The following is an 18,638-nucleotide window of genomic DNA, read 5'->3' as shown; positions in this document are numbered from 1 at the left end:
GAATCACACAAAGGAGATAAAACTATGTGGAGATCTGAGGGAAAAACTTGTCTTCCCAACCTTCATTTTCCCTTTGCCCTTATGTCTCAGTTTGTGACATAAAAGCACAAGCTATAAAACTAATTTTCAGTTTCTATGTGTGTGTCGGATGTTATTTTTTTAAGGTGCTTTTTAAATCCTTTTTGGGGAAAGGCACAGTAAAATGTAAAACATGGTACTAAAAACTACTTGTGTAACACAAAGCATGAGAAGAATTTGTGAGGGTGTGGGGTGGGGTTGGGGAGAGGTAGAGGGACAGATCAGCTGAGGGCTTTCTGGGAAGAGGGGACAGCATCTGTAGGGCAGGGTCTGGTAGGTTGGTGTGCTCTGGGAACTTCACACACCAGTGCTGCTGAATTTCTTAACGTTACTTAAATCTGAGGTGGAGAGAGGAAATTAACCCAGGTAGGTAAGTAGGAGGTCGTAGTGAGTCTTGTTACCTTTGCATGTGTGTGCGTACTCAGCTGTGTCTGACTCTTTGCTGTCCCATGAACTATAGCCCGTCAGGCTCCTCTGTCCACGGGATTTTCCAGGCAAGAACACTGGAGTGGGCTGCCATCCCCTTCTCCAGGAAATCGGATCTTCCCAACCCAGAGATCGAACCTGAGTCTTCTACATCTCCTGCATTGGCAGATGGATTCTTTACGACTGAGCCACCATAAACCAGGGTTTATCTGTTATCCAGGACTTTTGGATGTTAGTTATGGCCCGTATCAGCCTTAACACACATTATAGCATCATTCTTAGAGAAATGTAAAGCAAACCAAATATTGAGATGTTTTCAATAGGTCTTTTTTCTTTCTCAAATTTCCTTGTCCAGGTTCGAATTACATTGATGAAATTTCTCCCAAGCGTTTTTATGGATGCCATGAGGGACAACCCTGAAGCTGCTGTCCATATTTTTGAAGGAACGCATGAAAATCCTGAGTTAATTTGGAACGATAGTTCCAGAGATAAAGTGTCCACGACAGTTAGAGAAATGATGCTCGAGTAAGTAAAGACACACATGAACAACTTGGGACCTGCAGGTGGAGGCACCAGGGAGGCAGACGTTTTCCACGTCGTCTGTCAGCGCTCCAAGACTTACTGTATAAGGGTTAATGAACGTGTGTCTTGTGACTAAAGTTTGATGTCCTGTCCTTCTTTTTTTCCCCAAGGCACTTTAAAAATCAGCAAGACAACCCTGACGTAAACTGGAAGGTAAAGTATACTTTTATTCAGAGGAAGGAATTTTACATTTTACTGTAAATTTATTGTTTTAAGTTCCTGCTGAGTGAGTATAAAGCCATCCTTTGCTTTGTTACTAAGATACTTAAATCTTCCCCTGGAAAACAAGGTTTTAAACATTAAAAAAAAAAGTAGGAATTTTCACTTTTGGAGTATCTTAATCAAAGGACTTTTTCTGAAAAGAGTAACTTAATCAAAGGAACTTTTATTGAAATATATTAAGTGAAAATAAAACAAATAATTTTGACTTGATTGTATTAATGACCTTTTAAAGCTGGCTCAGATGGTAAAGCATCTGTCTACAGTGTGAGAGACCTGGGTTTGATCCCTGGGTTGGGAAGATTCCCTAGAGAAGGAAATGGCAACCCACTCCAGTACTCTTGCTTGAAAATCCCATGGACAGAGGAGCTCGGTGCAGCCTACTATCCATGGGGTCGCAAAGAGTCGGGCAGGACTGAGCGACTTCACTTTCACTTTCATTGCATGAAGATTTCTTTAATAGGGTTTTTTTATTTCTTTCTTGTTAATGTATTGGGCTAGGCAAAAAAAGTTTGGTGCCCAAACAGACTTTTTTGCCCAATCCAATATAACTAATGATTAGTAAATAACTTGACTATTCTTTATCTATTTAAAGTTGCCTGAAGATTTTGCTGTGGTGTTTGGAGAAGCAGAAGGTGAACTTGCTGTTGGAGGAGTTTTCTTGAGAATCTTTATTGCACAACCAGCTTGGGTTCTAAGAAAGCCTAGAGAATTTCTTACTGCACTGCTAGAAAAGTTAACTGAGCTTCTGGAGAAGAACAGTCCTCATGTAAGCTTTAGTCATCAGTGAGATATTTCACATATTTTGCTAAATATGTTGATAGTGTTTCTGTTAAAACACCATTCTCATTGACCACACGTTAAGAATTGGATACCTCTTTTAGTGTAGCCCCCACACTTAAATTCGTATATGCGTGATCAAAAGTGAAACTTCTTAGTCTGAAGAACAATTGCAGAGGTTCAGAAAGGTTTCTGCCATCCCATTTCCAGTGATTGTGTGGTTTTTAAGGAGAAACCTAAAGGTTTAATGTAGAAATCTAAATGGAAGTGAGTCCTGCTAGGGCATATATCTTCACTCAGCTAAAGAAATTGATAGGAAAGTCTTAACTATTGATAAATGAATGAACCCTGTACCTATGTTCAAAAGCTAGCAGGAAAGCAAGAGTAAGTAAGAAAGTAGATTTGGTCTTGGTTTGGCCAGTCATAAACCCTGAAATAGAAAGTTTTGTTATTTGAATCTATATATTAAAATAACTGAGGTATGTGATTGTTGTTGAATTAATTAAAAAAGCTGGCTTTCAAGGTGGCTAAGAGCCTGTGTTGTTTGATGGTCCTGGCATCCATCAAACAACACAGGCTCTGTGATAAGCCTGTGGCCTGGAGTAATACCTCCCAACTCTGCCTCAGTTGCCTCATAGAAAGATCACAGCATCTGCCTCTAAGGCTGAAGTTTTCATGAGTTTTGATAAATGTGAAGCACTTAGTATAATGTAAAGTACTTAGAAATCATTAGTTGGTATCATTAGCTTTTCAAGACTTTTTAAAAAATATAAATAGTATGTCAGATATTTATATATATATCTCTTTCTATAGTCACGATTTCTCTTTACTCTGATCTTTACAGAACCAGGGAAAACATTCCACTAGTTGTTGCATTTTCCTGAATTATTGATGTTCTCCAATACTGACAATTCTGTAACATTACCTAAAAATATCTAGTAATATTTTTTGAGAGATGATCTCTAAATAGAAATATCTGTCTGCAGTAGAAATGAGATGTAAAATAGAAATGCCCAGAGAAAATCTGTGTAGATTCAGATATCACATTCTTAGAGTCCTTTAAATTCATGCTTTTATCAAGATGGAGATGTTTGTTGTTCTTTTAGGATTTGTGGATCAGTTTTCAAGCGCCAGCACTTAGAATCTGTTTTGAACACCAAATAATTACCAATTTAAGACTGTATCAGTTTTTTATAGTTTGCTTGTTCATGTGTTTTATGCCCTCCAGGGAGAGACTCTGGAAACTTTGACAATGGCAACGGTATGTCTCTTCAGTGCACAGCCTCAGCTGGCTGATCAGGTCCCACCATTGGGCCATCTTCCCAAAATTATCCAGGCGATGAATCATAGGAACAACGCCATTCCTAAGAGTGCCATTCGAGTTATTCATGCCCTGTCTGAAAACGAGGTATTGATGATAAATCCATTTGGTAGCTTAAAGCTGTAGAATTTATCTGTGCTCCCTCTTCCTGACTAATGTACATTGCAGAATAAATCCCTTTCCTACCACGTACCTTCATCCATATGAACTGCATGCTATTATAACGGTTCTTAAACTGGTTTAAATGATATGATTAATAGGAGACTGAATTTGACTCAGTTCATTGTTAAACTTGAACTGATGGGACTTCCCTGGCAGTCCAGTGGTTAAAGCTCCACACTTCCACTGCAGGATGTGTGGGTTTGATCCCTGGTTGGGAAACTAAGATCCCACATGCCTCACAGCATGGCCAAACAAAACTTGAACTGAATGTAGGTTTTTCATATATTATTGTGGTATTTACTGTGTTACATAAATTATTGCTTTCTACAAGTAACCTTCTCTTTTCTTAGCTCTGTGTTCGAACCATGGCATCTTTGGAGACCATTGGCCCACTGATCAATGGAATGAAAAAACGACCGGATACCATTGGCCTAGCCTGTGAGGCAATTAATAGAATGTTTCAGAAGGAGCAGAGTGAATTAGTAGCACAGGTAAGTAACTTTCTAGATTCCTATTTTAGGGACGGCAACATACCAAACAAATAGATTTTCACTTATTTAGCACTGATTTTGGCTTCCCTGACTTGGCAGAGAGGTAACTTGTGAGCTGGTGCATGTACAATTTTATATTTTATATACACACACACATACCGGATGAAACATGTATATATACACACAGAAAAGGTAGGCCAGCTACCAAAAATCTTACCAATGTCAAAGTACTTTTGTGATGTTTGAATTTTAAATTTTGATTGTTTACTAAACATTTATCCTTAGCTTTGTAAAATTTGGTTTATCCTTTTTGAAAGATTCATTTTTGTTTATATTCCTTTGTTTCTTAAGTCACATTTGAAAAGCACACCAAGACTTTTATAGTCCTTTTCGAGGAGAATATAAAAGAAAACTAATGAAAAGAAGACTTGGTGGATTCCAGTGTAAAGTAGTAGCAGACATCAAGGGAACAAAAACCATACAGTCAATTTAAAAATCATTGAAAAAGCGATCCTTCTAAAATAGAACTCTTTATAAGTTATTCTGCACTTAAAAATTCTTCAGTGGTTTCCCATTATCTGCCAGATGACAAAGTTACATCTGACATCCTTAACCTGAATACAAGGCCCTACATCTTTATTATCTGGCTCTCCTATTTTCCAGCCCTTTTTCCTCTCAGATCATCTCTGTCCACCCACCCCTACTTCCATCCCTGTTCCACATTCACGCAAGTTAGAAGTACTGGGTACATTTCAAGGAGATAATTAGATGCTCTGAGGTTCAGACTTAAAACTGACTAGGTGGGTTGTTGTATTAGAAAGAACATGAGCTAGTTCTGCCACTTGATGGCTCTGTGACCTCAGGCATGTTATTTAGCCTTAGCAGTACTCAGATTCCTTGTCTGTAAAATAAAGCTACGGCTTCTCACAATGTTGTTCTGAGAATAATATCTATAAAAAGAGGAACACTTACTAAATGTTAGTTGCTTTGTCACCTCTTCTTTTTGAATTTCAGAGTGGGCATTGAAAATTGTGTGGTACCAGAGTATTACTTAGCTTTTATTAGGCCGATAGAAAATGTATGGGGACTGTAAAGGTTGATGTTTTAAGAGAATGTGAAAAAAATTAATATTTTCCAAATATTGTTTCACATCAGTATATGTCATTAGAAGAGGCAGACCAATATACTGGCTATAAGCTCAGGTTCTGTGCTTCATAGGTCTAGGTACAGAGTCCATTGCCACCTAGCTCTGACTGCCAAGGCCTTCATGTGTTGATTTTTCCATCGATAATAATTGTGCCTTCATCATTTGATTTGGGGAGGATTAAGTAAAATAATCAGCATATAACATTTGAATAGTTGATGAAAGAGAATAAGATCTCATTAAATAAAAATGTCCCTATCATTAGATACCCACGTCTACCCCCAAATTCTGTCTCTGGAATTAAAATAAAGTGGAGTGTCCTCTTCCAGGTAGGGTCCTGGGAGTGAAATTATTTCCTCAGTGGATGGCTTACATCTTTTTCTAAAGCATATGTGTGTGTATATGCTTAATATTTTCTTAATATTTTCTTCTAGGCCCTGAAAGTAGATTTGGTCCCATACCTTTTAAAATTACTTGAAGGCATTGGCCTTGAAAATCTGGACAGCCCAGCAGCCACAAAGGCTCAGATTGTTAAAGCTCTCAAGGCAATGACTCGAAGCCTGCAGCATGGAGAACAGGTGAGTCTGCACAGAGGTAACTTGATCTGTTCATTACTACAAGACATTTTCAAAACCAGGGGTCTTGACCATTGGTGATCCATGCACTTCAGCTCAGGTTCTACTTAAAGGTGTGTTTGTTGACCGTAACTGGAGCAGATCCCAAGATCACAAATGGACTAGCATACCTGCCTCATAAACACAAACCATGTACTCAAATGGGGCTTCCCTGGTAGCTCAGTGGTAAAGAATCCTTCTGCCGGTGCAGGAGATGTGGGTTTGCTCCCTGGGTCAGGAAGATCCCCTGGAGAACGAAATGGCACCCCACTTCAATATTCCTATCTGGGAAATCCCTTGGACAGAGGATCCTGGCAGGCTACAGTCCATGGGGTTGCAAAAGAGTCTGACACAACTTAGCAACTAAACAACAACAGATAGTCACCAGGGCGATTCTTTCTCTGGATAGTGATAGCGTGTTGCACATTCTTAAGCATAGAAGAATGTTGAGCATTTAGTGCTGATTAAGATTAACTTTCAATTCTAGAAGTTCTTGTGAAATAGTGATAACCAGTTTCACTGACTCTACCCTAATATCTTTAAAAAGATACAGAATATCATTTTAGTTTCATCTCCTTCATTAGCACTTACAAAGTGTTGGCTATTAGCCCAACAAAGTCTCTTTTGTTGTAACTTCAGTTCAGTTCAGTCACTCAGTCGTGTCCAACTCTTTGCGACCCAATGAATCACAGCACGCCAGGCCTCCCTGTGCATCACCAACTCCCGGAGTTCACTCAGACTCACGTCCATCGAGTCAGTGATGCCATCCAGCCATCTCATCCTCTGTCGTCCTCTTCTCCTCCTGCCCCCAATCCCTCCCAGCATCAGAGTCTTTTCCAATGAGTCAACTCTTTGCATGAGGTGGCCAAAGTACTGGAGTTTCAGCTTTAGCATCATTCCTTCCAAAGAAATCCCAGGGCTGATCTCCTTCAGAATGGACTGGTTGGATCTCCTTGCAGTCCAAGGGACTCTCAAGAGTCTTCTCTAACACCACAGTTCAAAAGCATCAATTAGGTGTGTATTAATGTGTATCAGCTGGGCTTCCCTGGTGGCTCAGACAGTGAAGAATCCACCTGCAATTCAGGAGACCCAGTTTCAGTTCCTGGGTCAGGAAGATCCCCTGGAGAAGGGAATGGCTACCCACTCCAGTATTCTTGCCTGGAGAATTCCATGAACTTATGAGCCTGGGGGACTACAGTCCATGGCGTGGCAAAGAGTCAGACATAGCTGAGAGAGTAACACTCCACTCTACAATTGTTTCAGCTGCATGAGCACACCTAGTTCAAACCAGTTAAGTAATTTTATTTTCCTCATTGGTTTTATTCTTAATATTGCTTCTGAGGAGTTCCTCATTCAATATTATTATATAGTCCATTTAGTAATGCTCTTTTTTTTTTTTAAATGAAGCGAAATTCACATAACGTAAAATTAACCCTTTTAAACTGAAAAATTCACTGATACTCAGTACATTAACAATGTTGTGGGGCTTCCCTGGTGGTCCAATGGTTAAAAATCCACCTGCCAATGCAGGGGTTGCAGCTTTGATCCCTGATGCCACATGTGGAGAATCCCACATGGCTTGGGACAACTAACCCCGTGTGCCACAACTACTGAGACCCCCGCACCCTAGAGCACAAGGTGAAACCTGTACACCGGAGAAGCCACTGCAGTGAGAAGCCTGCACACCACAACTAGAGAGCAGCCGCTGTTCTACAACTAGAGAAAGCCCACGTGCAGCAGTGAATATGAGCACAGCCAAAAATAAATTAAAAAAAAAAATTATATAACCACCACCTGCCTAGTTCCCAGAAATAGTTATTAAGTAGTTATTTCCCATTTCTTCTTTCCCTCAGCTTCTGGCAGTCACCACTCTTATTTTCTAGGAATTCTGGACATTTCACATAAGTGGAATCATGCAGTATGTGACCTGTGTCTGGCTTCTGTCTCTTAGCATGTTTTCAGGGTACAACTGTGTTACAGTGTGTTTCAACACTTGCTTCCTTTTTAAGGCTAAATAATGTTCCATTGTATGTATATGCCATGTTTATCCATTTATCTGTTCATAGGTATTTGGACTATTTCTATTTACTAATGTTCTTCTGTAGATTTAAACTGACTTAAAGCTTTCCTTTAGTGAATCCACTGTGTTTGTATGTTCCAACTAAAGAAGCATTTTTTATGCCATTTTCTCTTCTAGCAGACTTATCATTTGGGCTGTTTGGGGTGAAAATAAAGAAGAGAGATGGCATGTGCTATTGCAGTCATTAACTATATGTTTATTAAACTTGCCTGTGGGTGTTCTGAATGCCAAGCAAAGGCATTCCTGTGTACCACGTGCCCCCAATCATGCTCCCCTCAACTTGCCACTGGATTCCTGTTGATGAGAATTGACGGAGCAACTCTTGATAACCACCTTCCACTCACAAGGGAGGGAAAGAATTACAATAATTTCCAAAGTAGAAACTCCAGCACATTCACAACAAATCACTTTCACCACTGCTTCGCTCCATGGTTGGGAGAAAGAGTCTTTTGGACTCTCATGGTCCCCATGTGTATCTCTACTTTAATGCTTCCCATTATGTTATCTGGCACCATCTATCTCCTTTCCTAGACTGTAGGCACTTCAGGGACAGAGAATGTCTTTCTCATCTTTGTGTCCACTGTGGAACCCATGATTTGAGTGCTCCATAAATATTTGATCTGAACCTTGATATGTGTTTAAAGATACCTTCTACATTGAAATTTCTTAAGTTGTTTTTTTTTCTTAAATCTTTTTCCCAGAAAGAAACATGTCTTGCCTCTTAGTATGCATTTACACACAAGTCATTTATACTGCGCATTTTATATGTGATATACTGTTACTTTCTAGATTGTTCATTTTTGTTCAGTCACTAAGTCGTGTCCGACTCTGCAGGCACATGGGCTGCAGCACACCGTGTTTCTCTGTCCTGCACTATTTCCTGACGTTTGCTCAAACTCATGTCCATTGAGTCAGTGATGCTATCCAACCGTCTCATCCTTTGTTCCCCCCCACCCCTTCTCCTCCTGCCCTCAGTCTTTCCCAGCATCAGAGTCTTTTCCAGTAAGTTGGCTCTTTACATCAGGTGGCGAAAGTATTGGAGCTTCAGTATCAGTCCTTCTAATGAATATTCAGGGTTGATTTCCTTTAAGATTGACTAGTTTGATCTCCCTGTGTCCAAGCAACTCTCTAGAATCTTCTCTGGCACCACAGTTCAAAAGCATCAATTTTTTAGCGCTCTGCCTTCTTCATGATCCAACTCTAACATCCATATGTGACTACTGGAAAAACCATAGCTTTGACTGGATGGACCTTTATCAGCAAAGTAATGTCCCCACTTTTTAATATGCTGTCTAGGTTTATCATAGTTTTTCTTTCAAGGAGCAAGTGTCTTTTAATTTCATATCTGTAATCACCATCTGCAGTGAGAGGCTCTTTAGTTCCTCTTTGTTTTCTGCCATTAGAGTGGTATCATCTGCATATCTGAGGTTGTTGATATTTCTCCCAACAATCTTGATTCCAGCTTGTGATTCATCCAACCTGGCATTTCACATGATGTACTTTCCATATAAGTTAAATAAGCAGGGTGACAATATCCAGACTTGACATACTCCTTTCCCAGTTTGGAACCAGTCAGTTGTTCCATGTCTGGTTCTAACTGTTGCTTCTTGACCCCTGTACAGGTTTCTCAGGAGGCAGGAATGGTGATCTGGTACTCCCATCTAAGCATTTCCCAGTTTGTTTGATCTATACAGTTTGATCTACATAGTCAAAAGACTTTCATGTAGTCAGTGAAGCAGAAGTGAATTTTTTGGAATTCTCTTACTTTTTCAGTGATCCAATGGATGTTGGCAAATTGATCTCTGATACCTCTGCCTTTTCTAAACCCAGCTTGTATATCTGGAAATTCTTGGTTCACATACTGCTGAATTCTAGCTTGAAGGATTTTGAGCATTACCTTGCTAGCATGTGAGATGAGCACAGTTGTACAGTAGTGTGAACATTCTTTGGCATTGCCCTTCTTTGGGATTAGAATGAAAACTGATCTTTTCCATCCCTGTGGCCATGGCTGAGTTTTCCAAATTTGCAGACATACTGAGTTCAGCACTTTAAAACACTTTAAAACAGCATCAACCTTTAGGATTTTAAATAACTCAGCTGGAGTTCAGTCACCTCCATTAGCTTTGTTCATAGTAATGCTTCCTAAGTCCCACTTGACTTCATGCTCCTGGATGTCTGGCTCTAGGTGAGTGACCACACCATCGTGGTTATACGGGTCATCAAAACCTTTTTTTGTATAGTTCTCCTATGTATTCTTGCCACCTCTTCTTAATCTCTTCTGCTTCTGTTAAATCCTTACTGTTTTTGTCCTTTATTGTGCCCGTCCTTGCATGAAATATTCCCTTGATATCTCCAGTTTTCTTGAAGAGATCTCTAGTCTTTCCCATTCTATTTTTTCCCCTCTATTTTTTTGCACTGTTCATTGAAGAAGGCCTTCTTATCTCTTGTTGCTATTCTCTGGAACTCTGCATTCAATTTGCATATCTTTCCCTTCCTCCTTTGCCTTTCACTTCTCTCCTTTCTTCAGCGACTTGTGAAGCTTCATCCAAAAACCATTTTGCCTTCTTGGATTTCTTTTTCTTTGGGATGGTTTTGGTCACTGCCTCCTGTACGATGTTATGAACTTCCATTCATAGTTCTTTAGGCATCCTGAATGGCCTAGTGGTTTTCCTCAATTTCAGCCTGAATTTTGCAATAAGTAACTGATACTTTGAACCACAGTGGCTTCTAGGTCTTGTTTTGACTGACTGTATAGAGTATCTCCATCCTTGGTTGCAAAGAATGTAATCATCCTGATTTTGGTATTGACCATCTAGTGATGTCCATGTGTAGAGTCATCTCTTGGGTTATTGGAAAGGCATGTTTGGTGTGACCAGCATGTTCTCTTGACAAAATTGTTAGCCTTTGCCCTACTTCATTTTGTACCCCAAGGCCAAACTTGCCTGTTATTCCAGGTATCTCTTGACTTCCTACTTTTGCATTCCAATCCCTTATGATGAAAAGGACGTTTTTGGGGGGTGTTGTTAGTAGTTCTAGGAAGTATTCTGGGTCTTCGTAGAACCACTAAGTTTCAGCTTCTTTGGCATCAGCAGTTGGAACATAGACTTAGATTACTGTGATGTTAAATATTTTTGCCTTGGAAACGAACCAGGATCAGATTCTGTTGTTGAAATTTCACCCAAGTACTGCATTTCAGACTCTTTGTTGACTCTGAGGATTTCTTCTAGGGGATTCTTGCCCACAGTAGTAGATATAATGGTCATATGAATTAAATTCACCCAGTCCTGGCTATTTTAGTTCACTGATTCCTTCTAACAGGTCACATCCATAGTTTGAAAGAGTGCTTTAAGTTTTAGCTTGAATTTTGCAATATTTTGTCCCCAAATCGCTTCCTCAGAAATACTTCATGAGCCCACACCACAGTCAGCCAATTGTTACTATCACATGAATATCTTACTGCCCAAATTACATGCAAACCAATAAGTCTGAATAGTTGAGTCCAAGTCTAGAGGGAGGACTGATTTAGGCATTTCTTTGGGTCTGGTTTAATGAGATGTGCCTGGTGTAGAGTGTGTGATGAATGTCTCGGTTCATCTTTGAACCTTTCCTGAGTTGGCCTCTTTGGTTTGTCTTGAAAGTTTGCTTTTTCTTTTTAATCTAATCTACCAACATCCAGTTGGTTTATGTTCAAAGAGTTTGTTTTACTTCCCTAGGTGAATGAAATCCTGTCTCGTTCTTCAGTCTGGAGTGCCTTCAAAGATCAGAAACATGATTTGTTTATTTCTGAGTCACAAACAGCAGGATACCTCACAGGTAAACCAAAGCACACCCAATTCTCTTTCCTAAGACATATGGCAGTAGCCATATGGACCTTCCTTTTGCCCTGTCTAGACTGAAAACAGCATTTACCGAGTTTTCCTAGATTCCTATTATAACTACCCATCTTGGAGATGTCATGGACGTGCAGTGGACCCCTGATTCTAGCCCAGACAACATACGGACTATTGTGGTGTTGAATGTATGCTGAGTACAAAGCGGACTCTGATCAGTTTTTAACCCAGTTAATCCAGGATGTCATACTTTATATTTTGGGTATGGCTGTATTAAAATGTTTATCTTGAACATGTACATAAAGAGTGGAGAAGTATTTACTCAGAATTATCAGTATCAGAAACATGATAGCATTATTCCATTCTGTCAGATTAATAGATTGAAGTTCCAACTATGCACACTCACATGTCAAGTATTTTTTCTTCTAAGTTACCAGTGACTAATCTGTAATTTTATTAAATATTTAAGGCTTGTATTCTCATGGGAGGAAATATATGGGTGCCATAAAGGAAAGGATATTTTGCTGCCTGGGCGTCAAAAGAAACTCCAGATATTTGTCCATTTGGCACACTTATTTTAACATAATAATTCTGAAATACTCATTTTCATATTGGCTTCTGTTTAAAAAGAAGGTCATAGCATTAAACTACTAAATGCTGAAAAATGAAATATAGTCTTTGGTATTAAAGTTTTTAGTTTGAAATTAACCTTAGGAATATTAAGTGGTTCTTGCCATTGCCTGAAATTATAGTGTATTTTTTAAAATGTCAGCCCTACAACCTCCTCTAACCAGAGATGATGTAGGTAAATTAAGAGAAAAAATTACTACCCAATATTTCTCATACCAGTGTGACTATTTTAATAATCCTTATCGCTAGTATAGAAATTTATAAATCCTGAAGACTAAATCTTGACTAATCCAAAATAGGGACTTTGGAGAAAGTTTGCATGGTTTTAATTTTAGGATTGATTGTGACATTACTGCTTTTTTCTCACTGTGACCTCTTCAATATTAATCCACTAAAATTTATAATCAGAGCTGTAGAGTTTACAAACATGTGGTGCTGTTCATGTGTGTACATAAGAGTAGAGGCCATAGGTCTCCCTTCTCACTTTCCCATCACCTGCCCTGTGTTGGCTATGGAGAGAGATACCTAGAATACGGTCTTAGTCTCTTCCAGATCTTTCAAGCTGTAGCTTCTAAGTAGGAGTATGTTCTCATAGACACCCCAAGAACTTTACCTCTTTAAATTCTGCCCAGAAAGTTTACACAATACCACCTTTTTTGTATGTAAGAATTGTATGATTAAAAAATCTGCCTTATTTTTTTCTAGCTCAGAGTAAGCTTACTTAAAATATGACCTTGAAGAATAGGGAGATATGTAGGTTATAAGCGTCCCTAGGAAGGCATCATCTAATTCTTTTGTCCTTGAGTGACCTTCACATCCATTGACCTTACTGGATGGAATAAAAGACTGCAGGTGGTCCTTGATGTACTAACAGCTGTGGGTCAAGTGGTCTGTGGTTAAAATACACAAGAGAGAGGGATTTATCTTTAGAGACCTAGAGTTTCTTTCAAAATGATTTGGGTCCTCAGCCCCACCCTCATTTCCTAATATTATAGAAAAAGTTCAGGGATTAAATAGATTTCTGTCTTGCCTTTCTTTTTACTGGGATCCTTGTGGTGGCTTCTGAATGAGTTGTGAGAAGCAGCTTTGATGAGCTGTAGAGAGTGAAGTTTAGCGAAGAGAAAGGCTTGGGTTTGTGAATTTTTTCACATCCTTGGTCCAGCTCAAGGGGCAGAAATTCTAATAAAGCCATCAAAGTGGAGGGTGGTATAAATCCCACCCTGGAAAGGGCCTCAGGTTACTGTGTCGATTGTGAAGGTCATTGCTGAAGCCTGCAGTCACATCAGTCAACATAGGACAATCTGGACTAGTCCTGAGCTGTGTTGGCCCCCAAACTGTCCAGTTCATAGTGCATCATCAAGTTGGTGTGTTCTTTTGTTGTGAAAGTACTGCCAGTTGAACTGATGTGTATTTATTGCTCGGGTTACCGATTCTTTTTTGTGTTTGAACTTTTCTGTTGATGTGTTGCTTGTCACTGTTTGATAAAAGGGGCAAGTACTTCTAATAATGATCAGATCTCATTATGTGAAACTCCATGGAGTGTACACAATGTTGTATTGAATTGGAATTTTAAATTTACTCCATCCTGCCTTCAGTCTTGAGAAGATTCAGATTGTACCAAGCCCCTCTCTAATCAGTTTGCAAATAAAATAAGGTACCATGAGAACAGAAGTCATCGCCAGCCCTTTCTTCTGATATGTGGACTTATTTAGGAGATGGAGATAAAGTTAATTACTATTTCAAAATAAGATTGGAATGACCAAAAATACATTTATGATTTTCTTCGTGGCTGCTGAGAAAATGTCATTCAGTCACATGCTCAGAGTTTGGAATGAAAATTAAAATATTCTAGGCCAGATTACTCAGTGTTAATAAATTGAGATGAGACTGACTCCCTAGCTTGGCATATTGTTATGTCTTGTGATAAATGTTCATCAAAAGTGCCTCAGTGGAACTTTTCCTGTGGTGTGGATTAGCTGTATCTGCTCACTGTCCAGGGCCCTGTGTTACTTAACCATTTCTTAGGTTCTAGAAGAGCTTGGTGCTGACAAGCATTTCAGCAGTGAAAATCCTCAAATTTCCTCACCTAGAAAATCAATAGAGAAAGAAAAAACAGGGAAAGGAAGAGAAACAGGCCAAGGCGAAGATGATTTAGGAGCTGGGATTGGAGATGAAGAACTTTGTACTGTACGCTTAATTATTCTACTTAATTAGAGGCAGGTAGAATAGTTAACTTGGCTTCCTAAGGTCGTCAGAGGGAGAGAGGGAGTGTTTCTTGGGCCTCTCATCAGACTAGTTCATTAGATCTTTGCACAGTTGGGTTTTTTATTACCTTTTGTTTTTGTCTTTATATGTGTCCAAGACTACACAGTGGGAGCCATGTTAGGAAAGATTGCCTAAGGTCAGTGTCAGTTTATAGTAGGGCACTGCTGCTGAGGCAGGGCTTCCTTTTTCTTTTTTTTTTAATTTTCCCCACTGAAAATCCCATATTCATTTTCACCAAAGCCCACACTCCTTTCACTACTCCATTGTGGTAGCCAATTCCGTCTATGGGATTCTTTGTTGATTTTTATCTTTTCTCTTCCCTCTTAACTCCAGCAGCCTTACACAGTGTGCCATGCACCCCATTTCTGGCAGACCCTACTAGACCCTACTCTTTGCTCCCACAAGTCTCTGGAGAAAACACTGCCCCATCCTAGCAGCCTGTAGCTTCCTGCCCCTAGAAACTAGACATGTCTGGAAGAGGCCAGAGATGTGAGGGAGAGAGCATCTCAGACTTCATTTAAAAAAATATCAGGAATTGACCTGTCTTTCCTAAAGAGGCAAATGGTGGCACTAGAATTTGATCTCCCCTGGATAATCCTTCAGGGTCCATCGTTCACAGTTTATATTTTAGCCCAGAGGTTCCCAAACTTTCTCAGTTCACAGTGCCTTCATAGCTTAGTGATTTTTTTTCTTTATCCCTAGACCAAAAGAAATAGTAATTAATTTTATTAAGTAGTTACATTCAAACAACTTGAGAGTAGTCATACAGTATCCAACAGATGTCACTGTGTCTCCAGATTTAAAATATTCAGTGGTGTCCTGGAATTTGCCCCAGAGTGCCTCAGCATGTAGTCTGAGAACTATATCCCTAGTCCGTTTTCTATATTTAGCACTCATGATTTGGTCTCATAATCAATTCGTTTGATGTGAACAAAGTTGAGCCCACAATCAGAAGTGCTCAGGGACTATACCAATCTGGAGTGTTCAGGGGGTTATTCTTAAGGGTTTATTCCCTAGCAATCTTGCTGCTGCCTAGGGTCCAGAGTGGAACGTTGGCAGGAAGTAATATAATGGTGTGGCACTGTAGCTCTGAACTGCCTGTCAGTGGGATGTGTCTCTGCCTGTCAAGGGGGTGTGTCTCCTGTCCTCCCTACTGTCTCTCCTGAGCAGTCTATATAAGGCCTGGTGTCCTGATTAATTGACAGCAGGGGTTGATAGATGTAAGCCCACCATTCCTTAAAAAACAGAAAATCCTTAAGTTTTCTAAGTTCAAAGTTCCAGGTGCCTGGGCATTCCAGGTGGCATGTGGCAGTTCATGCAGGCTGAGTTGTCTCTGGCTGCGTGTAACCACATGCTACAGTGTCTGCTTTCTTCAAATCCTCAGTACAAATGCTCAAGAGGTTAAAAAAAAAAAAGATAAATCTATATTGTTCCCTTTTGTCCTACTTCAGTCCCTATTAGACCTTAGCCTTTCAGCCTGCTCTGCTGTTTGCACTTCCTTACAACTTCCCTTGCTGCTTATATTTCTTTTTTCCCCTCAGGTGTCTCTCCTTCCCTTCTCACTGGCAGCAGCCCCCTTCACCTCAGGAGCGGACTTTAGATCCGCTCCACCAGGCAGCTTGCTAACTTCTGTGTAGCTCTCTGAAGCAGGTAGAGAACCATTTTGCTAAATGCATGCCACTTCCTCTGCCTTTCTAGTCCTAACCCTTCAATGTTCCCTAGCCGTTTGCTTTGTTTCCTATGATTTCAGCTAAAAATATTGCTCAATATATAGTATTATGCTATAGTACAGAGTCTTTTACAAATACTTTGTACAGTTGTGCAATGATTCTGAGGTGTAATTAAGTGTCCCTGCAGTGTTTTAAGTTAAACTAGAAGGCTATATGCTCATAGGACACATCTTAATAAATGCTGGGATAATGGCATTTTTGTGCACTAGAGACTTAAGAGTCAAGACATATAAAACGAAAATACTAATAACCTTTTCCATAGCATTCATGTTTTGACCTATGACTAGGTGTCCAGAGTTTGCCTTATCTTTCTCAGAGACCCTTGTTCGTTTGGTGTTATTTGTTACAGTAGCATTTTTGTGCACCAAATGAAAATATGTTTAACTTAAGTATAGATGGAAGTGTTTTTGTTGTGAATTTCATCAAGTATGACTTTTGAATGGGCTAACTCGAGTACAGAGTTTCTTTCCCATTTTTTTTTTCCTCATTTGACATTAGCTATATCCTTCAGTGCCCAGGATTTTTTTTTAAATGAACTTTCCAGATGTGAGAAGGGAAAATTTTTCCATGTTTCCTCACCAGTGTTACTGTCTAGCATAAATTTTGAAATGATTTTTAACTTTGTCATATAGTAAAGGCAAACCATGAAAATGGTGTTGCAGGTGTTTGTTAAGATTTTGTTGTATGCTTAGATAATCCTGAAAGATTGCATCAGGTCCTTGTGATGGGATGCTTGACCTGGTTCTCACATTTTCATAAAGGTCGGTGTTCTCACATGACTGCTCTTTAGAAGGTTTTCCTTTTTTTCTCTTGCAGGACCTGGAGTTGCTGGCTACCTTACTGCAGGGACATCCTCATCAGTCATGTCCAACTTGCCGCCTCCTGTAGACCATGAGGCAGGTGACCTTGGCTATCAGACGTGAAACTTTCATGAGAGACAATAAACGCTGAAAGGCCAGTGCCCTGTCCACATTCCTCCAGCTGATCCATTGAAGAAAACTCTTAACTGCCTTTCTCCTGGATTCATGACAGTGTTATTCCTTTTTCTATAAATATATTTTTATTTAGGAAAAAAGTCAGTGATTCTAATTGTATCACGTTGTAAGAAAGCACTCTGTGGATCAACCTAAGTGGGTACACAAGAATTTTTTTTCTTGATGTATGTAAGCACATTTTGTTCCTTTATATCTGTTTACAAGACTGTGAATCAAAAAGACAAAGCTTTCTTCCTAGTTTTTATAATGTTTTTTCGAATTAGTGTGACTGTGGGTTGAACTGCAGTCTACAGAGGTTGGGAAATCAAAGTCACTGAGCCCCCAGAAGGGCATCCCCCTCTCCTGCCTCAAGTCTGCCTGGCTGTTCGCCCATCGTTGAACACTTTTAGGTTCTGTCCTTGCACCTGTTCACTGGTACCCTCTCCTCAATCATTTAACCTCCTGAGAGCTCACAGTACTCGTTGATATATATAACTGGCTTTACCAAATTGAATGAAAAAGGAGCTTGTGCAAAAAAATTTAAAAACAGATGTCAAGATGTTATGTAAGAGATTAGTGTAATTGTGAAATGTTCTATACATTATCAAATATATAAAGCTTTCTATATTGAATGTACATTATACAGATCATTCATATGTGTACATAAAATTTTAAAAATAAAGGGAATTGACTGCTTTGTTAAAGATATCCATTCTAGTTTAATTTTTCCCTTTAAAGACCTTACATTTTTATTTCTAAGATAGATTTAGTAGTGGTAGTAAACACAAACTTTGCCTCACATTTCCAATATATCATACAGATAGCTACATTGACATACCTGATCATTCCTAAATCCCTTCATTAATATTTCAGCACATTTATATTTCCAGGCACAGCATCTCATTTATTTTTCACACAGTATTCAAGGAGGGGTCAAGCTGTTAATAAATAGTTTAATGTGTGTGACACATTAATTACAATATTTTTAAGAGGAGAGATTTAAAGAGGGAGAGGAGGTTTCAAATAAAGATTTCAGCATTCAGGTCATCTTAGGTGATCACAAACTACAAAGAAAATATAAACATGTAAAATACATGAACCAAGTTTATTACAGAGTTGGTGTGCAAGAAGAGCTGGAGTAGACACTTAATTCCTATCATAACTTACTGATTGAAAATTGTACATCAGATTTATTGATTTAAAGATTATGGAGTAATGCACCCATGTAAATATTTTAACATATAATTAGGATTTGTTTCTAAAAGGCAATAGTTTGTCATAAAAATATGTTCATTGAGAGATATTCTAACAG

The 18,638-nt window shown here is 39.2% G+C and overlaps 1 protein-coding gene across 1 annotated transcript in view; it reads left to right on the top strand.

Moving 5' to 3' along the window:
• Nucleotides 1-18,034, top strand: part of DNAJC13 (DnaJ (Hsp40) homolog, subfamily C, member 13) — a 163,408-nt gene extending 145,374 nt beyond the window's left edge. The window contains exons 49-56 of the mRNA XM_010839582.1: nt 860-1,029; nt 1,197-1,239; nt 1,901-2,074; nt 3,314-3,493; nt 3,919-4,059; nt 5,638-5,781; nt 11,611-11,710; nt 17,169-18,034. Of these exons, the coding sequence (XP_010837884.1) occupies nt 860-1,029; nt 1,197-1,239; nt 1,901-2,074; nt 3,314-3,493; nt 3,919-4,059; nt 5,638-5,781; nt 11,611-11,710; nt 17,169-17,275 (1,059 nt within the window). The 3' untranslated portion in view covers nt 17,276-18,034. The remainder of the gene's footprint in view (nt 1-859; nt 1,030-1,196; nt 1,240-1,900; nt 2,075-3,313; nt 3,494-3,918; nt 4,060-5,637; nt 5,782-11,610; nt 11,711-17,168) is intronic.
• Nucleotides 18,035-18,638: the final 604 nt, after the last annotated feature.

This window comes from Bison bison, unplaced genomic scaffold, assembly GCF_000754665.1.
Source record: "Bison bison bison isolate TAMUID 2011002044 unplaced genomic scaffold, Bison_UMD1.0 scf7180017864119, whole genome shotgun sequence".
Classification (NCBI taxonomy): domain Eukaryota; kingdom Metazoa; phylum Chordata; class Mammalia; order Artiodactyla; family Bovidae; genus Bison; species Bison bison.
Note: the sequence above shows the minus strand (reverse complement) of the source record. Positions and strands in the feature narration are given on the sequence as shown.